The sequence below is a fragment of the Silurus aristotelis genome (genome assembly GCF_946808225.1).
Source record: "Silurus aristotelis genome assembly, chromosome: 18".
Classification (NCBI taxonomy): Eukaryota; Metazoa; Chordata; class Actinopteri; order Siluriformes; family Siluridae; genus Silurus; species Silurus aristotelis.
Genome location: NC_139591.1, coordinates 4,614,096 through 4,632,148, shown reverse-complemented (window position 1 = coordinate 4,632,148; position 18,053 = coordinate 4,614,096). Strand labels below are relative to the sequence as shown.

Below are 18,053 nucleotides of genomic sequence, written 5' to 3'. Positions count from 1 at the left end.
ATGATTATAACAGCAAATGTGGCAAAGTGTGGAATGGGATGTTTGAAAATTGTACATGGTCAGGTGTCCATAAACTTTTATCTATATAGAGTATCAATAATTCACACGTCTAACTCATTTATAGTCTAACTAATTAGAAAATACATTATTTAAATGTCTGTATCTGTTCCAATGTCTCAGCATTTCAGCTGGCAAATGAAAATTGATAAATATGCAAAATGTGTAGAGGTGAATTTCAGCTTGAAATGATTTATTATTTAATATGATGCAGTCAGTCATCGGCTTCATCCATTATATGAATATAAATGTAAAAGACCGCAGGTGAGGATTTATCATTGTTTGTGTGCAGGTATTGCGTTTCATCACAAAGCAAAGTCCATCACAATGACAAGGACGAAGGTAGCCTGGGGGGTGTTATTTATCTTATTTTCACACACATAGAGAAGCAGTTGATCATTTTTGCAGTGTAACTACAAATACATTCTGCGTGACTGTGATAGTGACTGCAATGATTATCCAACGCTATTGAACATCAAAAAGAAAATATATATATATTTTATTTATATGCATAATATTAATAAACCGAATAATTTAAGTGGAATTAAAGTGGAAGCTATATTAAAGTATTTACATTTTTCTGTTCATCGCTGTTCTACTCAAATGAAGCTGCAAGCTGTCAATCAAATATGCTAATCAAAAGGTCATTATTAGGCCACACCCAAACTGACCTTTTATTCACCTCAGATGTTTTTTGAGCACTTTTACAAAATACTATTTTTTTATGCTGCTTGTTGATATGATATATATATTAATATGCATTATGCATGTAAAATTAATATATACAATATTAGTTCTCATAATTAATACTAGTTTTTTTTTTTTTTAGAATTTACACTATTCTGTATGCTTTAATTGCATTCTGCCTCAGTTATGTATGTCTTTTAAATACATCAGAAATAAAACCGTTGCTAAATTAATAAAAAATAAATGTATTATATAATATATTTTATATACATTGTCCTAGTAAGCATTTAAGTGTAATGATCTTTGCAGTGTTTAGAAGCAACTGAATCCTTTCTATTTTCATCCAGTTTTACCATCTTCATTGTAAACCATTATTATTTTTTTTTTCATTTTTTTTCCCAGTGCCTTCTGTCTGTTATCACCTATTGATTGCAACTTCTTGCTGAGGCATACAGATAAACAATCAAGCTCATTCGCAATCCCTTCACGTGCATGTAATGCGTAGTTATTACACTTTTCCAGAGGATTTGGACTCTCTTGATGCTCCTTGATCATTTTACAAATCTCCATGCAATCATAACTCAAACACTCAATGCCTGGAGCTACACACTCTACTTCTTTTTTCTACATACCGTCGTAACGCTTTTTTTTTTTAACACAGTGATTGTGGTTTTAAAATAATTTCATACCCTATAAAACAAAACCAGCAATTACGAGACTTAATACAGTGAATATAAACGTTTATTGCATACTTTGTTAACCGATACAAAAATCAAATACTGTAATGAGAAAGATGATGTTTGGAAGGTATTTTGTCAAATCGAATAGACTATCTGGAGAAGTACAATCAGTCTGTTCAGAAAAAGGCACTGAATATATTTGTCCTTTTTCCTCACACTGATGCACAAACATTTGATAGATGGTTGATTGACTGATGCATTCCCAGTTAGGGTCAGGATACATTTAAGAAAGAGCTTTTCAAAAAATTTAACAGTGATTTTTTAATTGAAAACAGAGAAATGCTAGAGGTCATTCGGGAAACTACTTCTATATTTAATCAGGAATAAAAAGCACAAACCATGACTTAGCTATCATTCACTTATATTATAGTTCATGTACAAATCAATACACATCACCCCCTCTAGTGGTAATCGTACTGCATGACATTTTAAAGCCAAGAAAACACCAATAAATATAATTCTTCCAAAAATATCAAGCATTGAGACATCAATCCTGGGGTCGCAAGTTCTGTTAATGTTAATTAAATAACAGCTAACTAAATTAAGCACATATTGGTTTAATAAATAATTATTTTTTTAAATCACTCCCCTTATTTGTACTGGATAACCAAAACCAAAATATATACGTGTTAAATACATATGCAAAACATCTGATGAGCAGATTTGGTTTGATATTTTTCCTGTCCCTTTTTCTTTTACAAAGCATAAAAATATGATTGAAAATTATTTAATAAAAAAAAGTGAATAAAAAAAAACCTTTCCATACATGTCAGGGAAGGTTTTTTGTCCACACGATATCCAGTTTAATCAAGATCTAGCATGCAAACAAAATAATGCCAAGGAATAATAAAGCCAACACACACACACACACACACACACACACACACACACACACACACACACACACACACACACACACACACACACACACACACACACACAACACACACACAAACACACTCGCCAGTCTTAATGGGCAATACAGCTCCAGTACATTTTATAAGGATTTCAGCATGGAAATTGGGGAAAAAAACAATAAATACTTTCAAATACATACCACATACAAACAAATACAAAAACAAACAGTTAATGGCTGAACAGAAAAATAAAAATATAGTATTTAATATTATTTGACATTAATATTCTGTTTTTAATGACCACTTTGTCAATATGTAAAATATTTGTAAAATTGTTATTTTATTTTCTTATATTCTTACTTTTCTATTTTTGTATATTTATAGTCTCCTTTATCTAATGCACAGCTTTCGGAGCGACTGATCAGGTTATCACTGCAACTTGTGTGACATGACAAAGAAGACTTGAAAGGTTAAAACGTCAGAAATTAAAAAAAAAAAAGCAAAAGGAGATTTTTCAAAAAAGCACGTTGAATGATTACAGTTCGGTGTGAAAAACGCACAACATACATTTTTTTATCGCTTTTATTTCTAGCCCTATATAAGCAAAATGCCACAGAAACATAGTACTAAACATATTACATTAATAATTCAGTGCAGCGACTAAAGCAGTGCAAGTGGTCATGCTCTGGTGGCTCATTTATCTCCAAATTAGACCTCGTTACCAGTCACCATGGTTGCTCCCAAGCTTGTGACCTACTGCACATTTATTTGTAATGCTGTTGCATTACTGTATATTGAATCTACATTTTCACATTCAAGCCATTTTGAAGTTACAAAAGTTTCTGTGAGGATTCTTAAACATTACAAAGAAGACTGTCAGAGACATAAACAGAAATCAAAAGACACACTTCCAGGCTGTTATGGTTGTCAAAGTGGCTATGCTACGTTCACACTTGACGTGTCCTCACATCGAGCAGCACAAAGTTACACTTAACTCGCAGTGTCTGTGTTGTTTGTTCATCAAGAAATCCATTAAGATGATTAAATACTTTGACTAACCAGTTTAGTTGCACGGCACATCTAAAAAGAGTAAATGCTGGATAACTCACCACCGTCTACAAACACTACAGCTTAGAAGGGCTTCAGACAAATGAGGGCAATTTACCGCTTAAAATTCCCAACCACCCATCACTGCTAAAGCCAGTGGTATAAGTTGAACTTCTTACACTGTTTAGACCTTAGAGAGCAGGCCTGACTCGGGAGCGCTGACCTTTATGATGTTCTGGATTTCTTTGAACTTCGGATGCTCTTTATCCGCCACGAGCTGCAGGAGGACCGATTCGCTGGTGGTGATGATGATGCCGGAACGGGCAAGCCGCTACGAGACAGAACAACTTTTATTAAGCCAACAGAGCTGCGAACTGATAAATCATATATACTACTTCTGGCAGAGATGGTCTTAATTACAACAAGTGCATCGTGGGTGAATAGAAATGAATTCCACCCGGAAAACAATATTGTTCCAAATACAAATACCAATTTTCTAGATAGAAAGAAATGAAAAGAGGCCCTATAACTTTGGCCTATAACTTTTTTAAAGAAATTTGTAGACTTGGCATTATGGCTGGATTTCTACTGCATTGAAAGTGGCAGCAGATGTACCGATTAACACAAACTTTCTTCACAATGAGAAAACTGAGTAGTAGCCAAGATCCCTGGCAAAATGTGCCCTTAACCCACTGTGCTTCAGGGGTGCAGTATCATTTCTGACCCCAGCTTTCTACCATCACTGAGATATTCAAAGAAAAAAGGTACATGTGACACCTTTACCTATTTTTAAAAGATTTCCGACGTTGACTCTTTAGAAATTCCAGTAAATAGAAAAGTCTTGGTCTACATAAACCAGACCAAGTATCCAGGATAGAATTGCCTGCCAAGTGCATGGAGAAAGTCAAAGATATGATTATATCTGAAGCTTAGTGGAGGTGATATTTCTTTCTGTGCTCAGAGTGGAACAGGTTTAGTGTTCAGATTAGAAATTGTGAAACTTCATCCTCATGACCGACATAACACTAAATCCACTTTAGTGATACCGATTGCTTGGATCCTACTTGCAGATAAACGATTATCAACCGTTTTTCAAATGGATATAAAATATATAGTATATTTTGTGATAACATTTTTAAATTAAGATCATTTTTATTTTTATCTGTTAATTTTAGTTAATAAACTATGACCTAACATGAATGAGGTACAGCACACAGTCTCACGTGTCAAAACAAACAGGCTGCTCCCATCCTTTATAATCAGAGCGGACCTTCTCAGTCGCTGCAGTGCAGACACAACCCAGAACCCAGAATCAATATGTATTTTTTTTAGACACCCGACAAATCAACTATCTGTGTTGATAAATAGGCAAAAACTGATGAATTGGTCGACCTCTAGTGGTCATCGATAGTATTTACATAAAAGTATTTCGTTTTGTAACAAGTGCGCATCAGGCCCCAATTGACATATTGCTATTTCATAACCCATGCACCAACCAGGCACTTTATTGCCACCAATCAGGCATAACATTATGACCACCTGACTAACATTGTTTTGGTCCCCTTTTACTGGCAAAACAGTAGTGACTCATTGAGGATTAACAGCATTAACTTCTTCAGCAATTTGAGCTACAGGAGCTCGTCTGTTGGATCGGACCACAAAGACCAGACTTCGCTCCCCACGTGCATTAATGAGCCTCGGCCGCCCATAACACTGTCGTTGGTTCACCACTGTTTCTTCCTTGGACCACTTTTAATAGATACTGAACACTGCAGACCGGGAAACTTCTCACATAAGTTGCAGTTTTGGAGACGCTCTTACCCAGTTGTCTAACCATTACAATTTGGCCCCTGTCTAATTCACTTAGATCCTTATGCTTGCCCATTCCAACACATCAACGCTGAAGAGAAATGTTCACTTGCTGCCTAATATATACAACCCACTAACAGGTGCCGTGATGAAGGGATAATCACCGGTCATAATGTTATAATGCCAATGTCATAATACTAGGGTTCAGGGTTCAAGCCTAAGCTTAAAGAACTGCATGGAGGTTAGGTTTTATATTATTGAAAATACATGACTGAATCATGCTGTCTGTACAAATGCAAAATGCATTAGTGCAACTCGATTTGATCAGGTAGTATCGATAAAAGCGTTCCAATAAGTCAACTGAATTTCAGCTGGATCTTTCATTAACATAACAATGAAGTAAGTTGAAAACAAGTTGTGTTTTATTTTTTTAAGCAGTAACTCTGAAAGCTGCCTAATATCTCTTCTCGCTGAAATGAGTCTGCAGAAGAGCTTAACCCTCTGGTGCAGTGTCAGAACAGCCTGAAGCAGAATACGCTTAAAGAGACCGAGATTATGGTGAACATCAGATAGAATTTCACAGCACAAATCCCTAATTAGCATCTAAAACATCACTGTGTCAAGAAGAGAGTACTTCAGTGTTCTGTTCTTTTACAGATAACAGGCCTCAAAAAAGGAACTTTAGAGAATATACTTCTGGTATCTATTACAATAGACAGTAGTCTCGCTCAGCCATCCATCATGACAACATCAGGTCACGGAAGATTGTCACTGTACTTTTCCAGAGTCAGGAAACATAACATCCTGAGCACTCACTATTTAAACCTCTTCCTTCTGGCATATGCTGCAGATCATAAAGTGTCTAAACAACCAGACACATGCATTTTTTTCTAGGGGCTAGAAAGATCTTCATTGTTCATGTCTAAGCTCTGCAAGAATTTTTCCTTTCTTGAAAAGAAACCTTTCAGACAAGCATCTGACATGCCTGTTTTATATTTCCTTACTTCCTAGTTCCTTTATAAATGCATTTCCAAAATACAGATATACCCTCTATATACTGTAATAACCCGTTATCATTTTTTATGTTGTATTTACTTAGTATCATAATGGTTAAGGTTTGACTTTCCTGATCAAATATGTGGGGGTATCACCAAGCTGCCACTCTTGGGCTCTTAAGCAAGGCCCATAACCCTCTTTGCTCCAGAGATGCTGTATTAAGACCCCCAGCTTTCCATTGCTGGAATATACAAAGAAGGTATGTCACTGTGCTGTAAAGTACATGTGGCAAGTATAAAAGCACCTTTCTTTCTTTCTTTCTTTCTTTCTTTCTTTCTTTCTTTCTTTCTTTCTTTCTTTCTTTCTTTCTTTCTTTCTTTCTTTCTTTCTCTCAAGGTCAGCAATTAACTCCTGTAAATCGTAGGAGTTCCTTTATTTATTTAGCAAATAAAACTGATTCTGATTTGGACTCAGCTGATAACATAGGCAGGTTTGCAAAAACACACTTTGTAAACATATTATTTTATATCTCTATTCGTTTTACCTCCAGTGCAAACATTCTGTCCATCATGCTTCTTGAGGACGTCGCATCTGCTACAATGTGCACCTCAAAGCCCTTCCCGATCAGGTCCAGCGCTGTCTGCTGGATGCACACGTGAGTCTACACGCACAAGATCAAGTGATTACTCTCTATTATTACTTAAAAACAATAAACAATTCTACAGTCACTGCGTTTTGTGCCACTAGATGGCAGTGTGTATACTCTACGCACTGACGATACAAAAACAATACAGATCTTTACTTAACAATAAATATGCATAGTTAATTGATCATGAACTATTTAAATATTTCTTAGACACAGAAATTAACAATGGACAGCAAAACGTGGAGACATAGCAAATATTATTAGTAGATGTTTGTGTTCTGCATATTTTGTTATTATTGTGTGAAGTCTTTTAATAGTTTAGAAACCCCTTGTCTTTTAGCATTTTTACAACACACATGCATGTTCCTTTTATTTATACAACTTTGACCAAACACATTTTTATACATTATTGTTACACTTTATACTTTTATACTCTTTATACTTTATTTATTTATACATATATACATTACATTAAATTTGTTGCTGAGCTAAAAATTTACAATTTGGACAAAAGGAACATACGTGTGTCTCAAAAAACAAAAAAGACAAGGTGGTCCAAACATTTGACAGACTCTTTAAATGAACTGATACAACAATCGTAGAATATCTGTAGAAATTTTAGCAACTGCATAGTTAAAGTCTTAAAAAAGTAAAACTGGCCATCTGGATTAAAAAAATATATCCATCAAGATGGCGATAGTTAAACGCCCCAAAACTAATGCCCATGTAGGGCAAACATCCAGAGTATATACTGGACATAGGCACAGGGACTAAAAAAAGACACAAAAAAAGGAGTAATGAAAGAAATAATGCAGTACTGCAATAATTAATTCCTCTAAATAATCCATTCATTAACATTCGTTCACGCTTTAATATGATTAGCCCCGAAAACAAACAAGTCGAATTGTTTAAACAGAGAGATGACCTTAAACAGAGTGAAAGAGAAAGACAGAGAGGACAGAAAGGGGGAGAAACGGAGCATGACAAAACCATTAGTCTCGCTAACCTCCACTCCGAAAAGAACAATGCTTCGAACTCCTGGAGTCTCAGCCAGCACTACTTCCACCTCTGGCAGCAGCATGGAGAACTTGGTTTTAGGGAAGACCAGCTTGACCCCAGTCAGATCCATCTCTTGTACAGTGCTGCCCAGGCCTTTAGGGTACTGCTCTGACACGATGATGGGGATACCCAAAATGCGAGCCCCCTGTAGCTGAAACACAACATTAACCTCCTTAAGACTATTCAGTTACATATCATTTTGGATGAAGATTTTATGGGTAGAGGTCGACCAATAGTGGATTTTACAGATACAGATAACTAGGCTGGATCATACTTATCAATCAACAATTAATCATCCAGTTCTTAAAATGGATACTGGATGAAAAAAATCTATAAAACAAAATAAAAAAACATAAACCTCCATGTAAAACAATACTGAACTTTATTGCAGTCCAGTACTGAATCATGAAAATGTATAAAATGAAAAAAACATGAATATCTAAATTATTTTAATAAATATTGAAAATAAAATGTGCATTCAAACGGTAACAAATAAATAAAAACAGTTACAAAAAAGCAAGTGGTGTCAGTGATTCGCCTCAAGAGGCGTATAACACAACCCGGAAAAACTATTGGTATGGATTTTTGCTGATAGTTCAAAAAGTATTGATACTTTAGGATCAGGACTTCTCTACTCAGTAGTGAAAAGAGTGGCTGGGACTCAGCACTCTATCTGCTTTTTCCCTGCTTTGAAATATCTGACTAAAACTATTTGTGCACACATTAGTACACAAGAGTCACTAAATAACATATTTAATAAACAGGCTTGTGAACTGGTGATAAACTCCTGTGAGAGCTGTGACTTTTATACTGTTTTGACCTTTCCAAACCTCACCATCTTCCTCTTTGCTCCCCTCTGCAGTGCCAATCTGGGAACTCTGCCAATTAACCCACTTGTGCTTATAAAGAATGGGGGCTCCGATGGTGCACTTTAATCATCCGTGACTCATTAATAATTACAACCGCTACATTTGAAACCAATATCTATCTACGCAATCAATACTTGGACAAAGAGGAAAGCAGATATGCCTTGTAAATATATGTGAAAATCTTCCTGGTTGAAACTGGAAACAGTCATTTACTATTTTTATGTCAATAAAGCTTGGTGAAGAAAAAAATCTGCTGGTCGAACGCAGTGATAAACTGCATCTGAAATCTGGTCACGCGTGTGTCAAGGCACTAAAAATGTCTGATAAAAATAACGATTTGAAGAAAGTCAACAGTCCTTGCCTGTCCTTAGTGTCTCTGTAAAAAAATAGCCAAGTCTGCACAGTGTCAGTGATATTTATAATATTCTAAATATGCCAGAAGGTCACATATCAAACTTATGGCTTTGGAAAGACAAAGAGATAAATCGTGACAGACAGAAACTGTCATTCATATTTACCAGTCGCTGGCCTACGCTGATGATGTCACCAAAGTACTTGATGGCAGGCCTGAAGCGTTCCTGCATGTCACAGCAGAAGAAAATTGTGGTGGCTGGGGAAAGGTTGCCCAGTGTAGGGATCTACAAAAAAATTAAGAACAAATAAATCATCCTGAGAACTACTTCTACCTGATAAAGTGCAATACCTTCAATATATTTCTTTTCTATCACATCTATCACTAATGCAATTTAATTTTTTTTTCATCCAGAGGTTCAAACAGTGCAATGATCATAACCATCTTAAAACTAGCTTGCTATAGTTTCCCCTTGGATACTTGTTACTTGATACATCTTGCTCTGAATTTGACTCCCACCACCATGATTGTAATATGAAATTAAACAGGTCCCTTTAATGCAATCTGTTTAATTGCACTTGAAGGATTTACACAAAGCTGGGACTAATTCCAGACTAATGGAGTCCAGTATATAACCCAGTAATCAAAAAGCACCTCACTTTGAGGAAATCTGAAAGTACTATACTATACAGAACTACTAGATGCTTCTAGCACTACTAATAACTAGATCAATAACTACTAAATAAATACTTTGTTTTGTTTTTCTTTCCTCGATTGAGGGGAGAAAAAAGCAGTCATGCATGGATTATTTGCACAGAAACAGATGTCGTGCAAAGGCTGGAAGTCTCGGAGGATTAGATGCCCCAATTTGCAAGTTCACTATTACATCACTTTTGGTTTGAACAATGCATAACAAGCCTGTTTATGTTAATGAGAAGTATTAACAGAAAACAGACCAGTCACACACACACACTCACCCCAAGTCTGGCATCAGTCTAACAATATATTTTTTTTCCTCTGGAAAAAAAAACGAGTTTCTATGTTTAAACCCGAGGATTTCCAAGTAGAGCAATTTTTAAAAGCCATTTAAATTTGTAAGATGATGCATGACGTTCATAGACGAGAAATAAAAACAGATAAAGCTTTGAAATATAAAAGCCACTGAATTGCATGAGAATGGATTACATTATCCAGTATTATATGCATTTTTCCTGAATAAATGGAACATTTAAAGTAGTTTTAGGATTAAATTTCGGATTCAGGGCACAATTGTTTTTGTTGAGATTTTCACTAACTGGTCAAGGTCATGATGGATCTAAATCCACCAGTGTCGGAATTGTCACAACCTGACATCATCTATGACATTGATAAGGCGAACAAAATGCCCTTCGAAACTAGACAGTGCCCTCTAGGACCCTGCATTCAATGTAGTGCACTTATAAAGAGTGTATAAAAGCATTTGGGACACAACAACAACAACAACAACAACAACAACAACGGGACCCCCCCCCCCGGAATCAACAAGTTACACTTGATAACAAACAGTGCATGGAGACGTTACACCAAAAGAGGAAACCAATTGGTGGTATACAATGTATCGTGTATACACAACATTGTATACAATGTAAAGTCAAGCACGGATACAACACACAAGTGCAGACACGCGCGCAGACACTCAGACAGTTTATAGCCCGGCGAGACTGAGGGGGGGTTGAGGGGGGCCAGAATATTTACAAGTTAACGGCGTGAGTGAGAACCAAAAGCAGACCTTACATTCGACTGAAGAGGAACTAATCGCAGCTTGCATTTCTCCGAGATGGCAAATCCTTTGGGCAGGTCCATGTACTGTCTCCACTCGTCCGAGAACACCTGAATAAGAAATTTGCGGTGCACGTCGATCTGAGGTCCGTAGATGGAGAGAAACTTCTGGACGAGCACTTCATAACCCGAGCCCAGGGGCACTGAAGACGGACGCGAGAACACGGAAAAGGAGAATAAAACGTGGACGTGGTTGCTGCTGGCGTCCGCCATGATGAACTGAGAGAGAGAGAGAGAGAGAGAGAGAGAGAGAGGCGGGGAGAGAGAGAGAGAGAGAGAGAGAGAGGCGGAGAGAGGGAGCAGGAAGAGAGAGAGAGAGAGAGAGAGAGAGAGAGAGAGAGAGAGAGAGAGAGAGAGAGAGAAATGTGCTGCTTAGAGCTCAGATAATTTAGACTCAGTATATGACCTACATCAGCTCTGACCTCCAGATGGTGCACAGTAGAAGGTCTGGGTGATACCACATATTTCTATTTCAATCCGGTACAAGATCATCTCAAAGCAAAGACCAGGCCGATAACTGTATTTTAATTAACTTAACTAATTAATAACTTTTGTTACATTTGTTTAAAAAAGATATTGATCATTTATCTAAAAACTGTTATATTCAGACAAAAGCCATTCCTTCCTCTTTACAGGTTTATAGGACATAAAGTGGAATTAAGGTTCCAACCTGTTAAATACAGTAAGATGTATTTATTTTTGACTCATTCAGCACAAACATATTTCCATTCCTTCATACAAAGCTTCAGCCCAAAAACTTAGCATGCTAACTAAAGTTTACAGCTTTCAACTGCTTCCAATGGAAAATTGCTAAAAGCATTCATTAGCACATTTGTGGTGCCATTGCATCATGTCGTATTTGCATTCCCTTTACATTCATTAGAATTCATCCCTTTACATTCATTCAAAAGCTGTTCTTGCTTCCAGGGTTTAGTTTCAACTAGCTCTACACTGCGAAAGTTCTTATTTTATAACTGTGATTGTCTGCCTAAATCGTTAAAGACACCGGTTGTGCTGTGATTTCGGCTGTGTTTAAAGACCACACTTCTCACTGGGCATTACTGTCCACTCTCTCCTACAGAAACAAGCTAAGGTCTAAACATTGGCTTAATCTATCAAAATCACCAAGTTGGCATCAGTGCATAAGGAATTGTTAGCAAGAACTGCCATGCATAGCAACACTTTCAAGGTCATTTGGACATTCAGGTTACAGCTCAAACATACAGCTTGTCATATTGATTTATGAGGATATGTTGACATTTGAGGCTGTGTAAATACAATGTCTGACAAAAAGCAAATTCAAATACAAACAATTATTTTACACCTACATGTACTGTATACACCTGTTTAAAGATAATGGCATTTTTGTGTAAGGTTTTTCACCTTCCTTGCATCAGAACGAAACAAAAACATTAACTATTGCAACTTTAAGGCCTGTTCAAGAAGTCACTTTAGCATATTCATTATATCATGTTTCATAATAAAAGGAGGATTTTCTAAAGTCAATCAAATATAAGCGTTAGAAGCGTTTTATTAGAATGGAAAATATATTAATAACGAATAACACACTCCTGTCAGGGTTTTATACAAAAAAAAGTAGCCCCTTTACAGATTTAAATGATGCATCGATCTTATCTGTACGATCATAAAAACAGAGTAATTTAAGTTTGTTTCGATGTATGAGGAAAAAATTGCACAAAACTTCTGTCACTTTGAACACATTTTTTATTATTAATAAACTTGAAAACATACACAACAATGCCAGGGGTAAAGTAAAGAAAGTACAGTTAGCGCAGTGTCACTGTGGCTGCTCACTCCATACGGGAAATAAGATTTGTTTCGAGCATGCATGAAAATGCTAAAGAATCCATAGTGATAGCGTTAGCCACTAACCAGGAAGTGAGATAACCCTATAAATATTTTATAAAGTATTATGTACAGCTTTATAAATTTCTCTTAAAAGGAGAAAATCCTGACAATTCCACACATTGAGGGATTGAATGACTGAAGGATGGAAGGATAAAAGGAATGAAGACATTTGTTGAAGTATGCTGAAATAAGTAGAGCGGTTAAGTAGAACATATTTTTAGAAAATAAAATATTAAATGTAACACACACTTACGTACACATCAGTTTGCTTTTTTCCCCTAACTGTACTGGTAAATTGAACTGAACCATGAGTTAAAAACCGAGGTATGTACCGAAACGTGAATTTTGTGTGTATATGTATGCACTATTTAATAACTATTTGTTGATTTGTCACATTTAAGACTAAATCTAATTATTCTTCCTTGAAACTATAGTATACTAGTAGTAATAACAGAGACCTAATCCAAAAGAAGAAGCAGACATCCTGAACCTAAATAGCAACAGGCCTAGTACAGACAATACCCAAAGGAGGCTTTCCAAATATAACTGAAGCAAACCCACATATTATTTTAGGACTTTCACCTCAGGATGCTTTTGCCACTATCATTAGTTTGTCTGCACACAATGACTGGAAACTAGAGCAACAAGACAAATCACAAAGCTGTTTAATAAAAATCCCACCTGATGTATATCAGAAAAGCCTATATTTGTAGTATCCAATAGACTTTGTCCAGACTGCCTATGTACCTTACATACTGAACATGTCAAGTCAAGTTTATTTGTATAGCGCTTTTCACAACAGACATTGTCTCAAAGCAGCTTTACAGAAAACAACAGTGAAGGTGAATGGTGTGCGTTTGTCCCTGATGAGCAAGCCGTGGCGACAGTGGCAAGGAAAAACTCCCTTAGATGATATGAGGAAGAAACCTTGAGAGGAACCAGACTCAAAGGGGAACCCATCCTCATATGGGTGACATCAAGAGTTTGGTCATAAATCTTTCAACAATACAGAACAATTTGTGATCATCATAGATCCAACATCAGCTTCTCCATGCCAGGGCCTTTAAACCCTCGGCATCTACTTCTCCATGATCATCCATAGGTCCATAATCTTCACGAGGTGGGACGTGACTGGACCTGGCCAAACCTCAGGATGCCTCGGGATGGGGAGAGAAAGAGAAGCAGTGGAGAGGAATTAGCGTAGCTGCTGTTCATGATATTAACAGCACAAGTTGATAATGTGCATGTGATCATGTATTCTGGAGCACAAGGTTGTGATGTGATGTGTGTGATGTGTGTTATGTGTAGGCTTTGCTAAAAAGATATGTTTTTAATCTACACTTAAACTGGGAGAGTGTATCTGAACCCCGAACACTGTCAGGAAGACTATTCCAGAGTTTAGGAGCTAAATGTGAACATGATTTCAGAAATACTGGCACACATTATAGTGATCTGTTTAATCACAGATGTTCTTGAATTAGATCACCAATAACTGATGTAACATCAATCGATCGATAACACTGTGGCTCTTCCTGTTCACCAGAATTAAATAAAGCAATTAAAGGGGAAAAAATGAAATGGAAAGCGATTCACAATGAAATGCAGCGCTGAGCCGCCTGGAGAAAATGTAAGAAAGAGTAAACAGACCGAATTATTTAATATCTACTAAAGTTTTACTAAACGTGTTCAAGAAAAAAAAGACCAGTCAAATTAAACAAATGAAAACACGTACCACAGAACATTCCTTTACATCAGCAACTTTAAGCTGTGCTGGAGATGCACTGCCAAATTAAAAACCAACATGTTGAACATTAGAAGAGTTTGAGGCCCAGAAAATGTGTTCAGAGGATGAAAAGGAGGTTGTTGACATCTATAAAGGCACAAAGTTGAAAGGACATTTGTCTCATTCATTGAGAATGCACTTCTCCGTTTAGTTGTGTAATAAGGAACTAGATTCCCTGGTGGTCTAGTGGTTAGGATATGGCGCTCTCACCGCTGTGGCCCGGGTTCGATCCCCGGTCAGGGAACCGAACCCAGCCATTAGGGTTGCACAAGCCTTAGTGCCGGTCCCAAGCCCAGATAAATGGGGAGGGTTGTGTTAGGAAGGGCATCCAGCATAAAAACATGTGCCAAATCAAACATGCGGATGGTCCGCTGTGGCGACCCCTAACGGGAGAAGCCGAAAGAAAGTTTAGTTGTGTAATAAGGAACAAACATTAGGAAAAAAAATGAAAGACATTACTACAATCATAACATTTTTTTTATTTCTTTATTTTGCCATTAAGGGATGTAAACATTTTCACTTGATTGTAAGAATAAGAATTGAGCTTTATATTGATTACTTCTTAAAAAACCAAACAAAAGACAAGCTAAATTAGATGGTTATTTAAATGAACCATGAACGTATCATTTCAGCACAACGCACACAAGTCTATCAGTTACAGAACATTCTCAAAATGGTGATTAGAAACAAGTCTTGGTGTAGACACTCTCAACTCTTAATAAAGATTCTGTCAGATTGATAAGGCACGTGTATTACTTGTATGGTGAGGACATATGTAGACACAGAAATGACCTCCATAATAAAGTGCAGAATAAAGTGTTAGATTGATATTCAGTGTCAGTGACACGTCTTGCATAATATGTAGATATTTACGCTTACTCATCGCATAGATCCTGTACTGACAGGTTATGATTTGTCTTGAGAAGGATCCTGTCTTACACACCGCTTCTGATCGTGTTTCCTTTCACATACTGCTCCAGATAATAGCACATGTCTACATCCCTGTGTTTACAGACATGTCAGGTGTGGTAACACCATTCTGTCACTGAAGTCTTATGTTCTCGTACACAATTTTTAGTAAATTTGCTGAATTTACTCAAATTTGAATCCAAAATAAGAAACATTTATGTGCATTGTACAGAGCTTTACATTAATATTCACCCCAAATAAATAAAACAATTAAAGGCTGGATTTATATCTGTAACACTGAAATTGTATGATCTTGACTGAATGGCTGAATGGTCTATGGAGAATATTAAATATTTTTAAAATATAATTGAATATCAAACTATAAATATCCTTTCAGAGCATTATAGAAGACCTGGTTTAATTTAAAGAGGGGAAACTTCAGTCAAGTTCAATTGAATTGCAGCAAGATGGAATGAAAAAGCTTGAGTGGGTGAATAACTGTTTTAATCACTTTAGATCAGAGAAGGAATTTACAAGATGTGATATTTAACCGGTAAGCGGCTGTGTCTGTTTATTCATTTGCAGACTCTGTGGATGCCAAATCACTTTATTTATTCCTGTTTTAGCTTCCAAGCAGCTCTCTAAGCTGAGTTAGTGTAGCGTTTCATTTCAAGTGGCACAGTGTGCAGGAGATATGAATTATCACATGTAATTTCCTCACTGGTCATGCATTTGCAGCTGCAAGCCTGAGACTGGGTAACCCCCCTTTTTTTTTGTTTTTTGTTTTTTACAAAAATATTAGACACGTTCTACACTGTAGTATGGAAAATATGTAAACTGAACATTTGTACTACAACCAAAATAAGCACAGATTAAAATATGTTGGCCTACTAAAATCATTGCAAAAGAAAAAAATAGAAAATTATCTTGGCTCATGATCATGACATCTGCAGAGCAGTGCTTCCAATGAAAAAAATGTTTTCCATGTCAATCTTTTGAGATGTATGAAATTCCCGACTGCAGCTTTAAATAGAGAAATATTTTACATCTGAAGTGAAATCAAATTTCATGGTGGCAATTATGTTCGTTTCCTGTCTCCTCCACTGAGAGCAGAAAGAGCAGAGGGTTAAGGAGGTGACAGTGAAGCATGACGCAGAGGCATTATTAAGGCTAAGAGTCACCTGGTCTTTGAAACCGTGTCAGACAGAGCGAGGAGGCACCAGAACTCGATACCAGGTGGGCAATGGTGAGAATCCTCGCTCAGCTCTGTCGCAGTCTGCTTGCACTCGAGTCATTAAAAATGCTTTCATTCATTATTACCTGATACTGTCTCTGCGAAATGTTCACAAAGGTGGACGTAATCCATTATTCAAGATAGAGCCGCTCAAGATCGCTCTGAGGCCCAATCGAATATACTGTAACTGCAACTGGATTTGGTTTGTCAGTACAGCCAATTACTGTTTAGAGCTTCCGCTGGCCTGAGGTTATGCTGTCGTAGATGGAGTCTGTGAGGGGAATGTAGCAATTCTCTGTATAGTCTAAGAAGTAAAGCGGGTCCGAGATGGTGGACGGGTTAAAGCCACTCTTCACCAGACAGAACTTCAGCTGCTTCAATGTGCCAGTCATCTCCATAGACTCCTGACAAACAATGGAATAATAGAACATCAAGGCATACAGTACATGTTTAGGTTATAATGCTTTACTTTGGAACTAAGACCAGAAATTATTAAATATCATGAGCTGTCAGTCTGGTATGTATGGTTTAAATGAAAGAGTTAAATAAAAATCTAGAAATAACGTTCATGAGTATTGTTGCTGTCCTTTAATCTTTATAAAGGAGGTGGGATTCTATTAAGGTGAATCTTAATGGTTGCATGATATTAACTGCATTTCTGTTTGGTAGCAGAAAGATTTAGAGAGGTGATTACACTTGACTTATGCTACACTACCCACAGTCAGGAACGTTAAATACTGTTAATCAACATTTAAAAAATGAGCCTATATTTCACAAATTCGACTCCAAATCCTTTCAAAAACATTACAGAAAATGTCTAACAACTATTTCTATGTAAATGTATCTGACGAATATCAACACAGGAACAATACGAAAATGTTATACGGTCATGTGTGCTTTCCTAAAGGTTTCATGGATTCAGGATCTGGTCTAGACAGACAAACCACCTACAAGATTCAACAATCACACAAATGCAATTGAATTAGATGAAGGTGAAGGCTGCTGGAGTTTGTCTTTTCATTTTAGGGCTAGAGAAATTAAAAATAATGTTGTATTGTGCTTCCAACACCAGGGGGCAGACTTATCACACAAAAAGTCATAACTAACGTGTTAAAATACACAAAATAAATGGGCAAATATGCATTAAAATGTATTTTAAAGTAAAATACTTTAACTGGTATTAAAATAATCTACAAAATCCAGCAGCCACACTATAAATCCAATTAAACTATTGTTTTTTATAAGGAAGCATTATATTTATTCGCTAAAACCTTACATCAAATGGCCTTATGTATAAATAATGCCCATCCCTGATAACATA

At 36.5% G+C, this 18,053-nt stretch overlaps 2 protein-coding genes across 2 annotated transcripts in view; both read right to left on the bottom strand.

The window, feature by feature from the left end:
- Positions 1-1,467: 1,467 nt before the first annotated feature.
- On the bottom strand, positions 1,468-11,263 carry isoc1 (isochorismatase domain containing 1). The gene is made up of 5 exons (XM_083567511.1): positions 10,893-11,263; positions 9,286-9,405; positions 7,846-8,049; positions 6,738-6,854; positions 1,468-3,719 (listed from the first exon to the last, which is right to left on the bottom strand). The coding sequence occupies exons 1-5, from the start codon at positions 11,148-11,150 to the stop codon at positions 3,573-3,575; spliced, it is 846 nt and encodes a 281-aa protein (XP_083423637.1). The 5' UTR covers positions 11,151-11,263; the 3' UTR covers positions 1,468-3,572.
- Positions 11,264-15,051: 3,788 nt separating this feature from the next.
- The window catches only part of slc27a6 (solute carrier family 27 member 6), a 31,621-nt gene continuing 28,619 nt past the window's right edge, over positions 15,052-18,053 (bottom strand). The window contains exon 10 of the mRNA XM_083568121.1: positions 15,052-17,136. Within this exon, the coding sequence (XP_083424247.1) occupies positions 16,960-17,136 (177 nt within the window). The 3' untranslated portion in view covers positions 15,052-16,959. The remainder of the gene's footprint in view (positions 17,137-18,053) is intronic.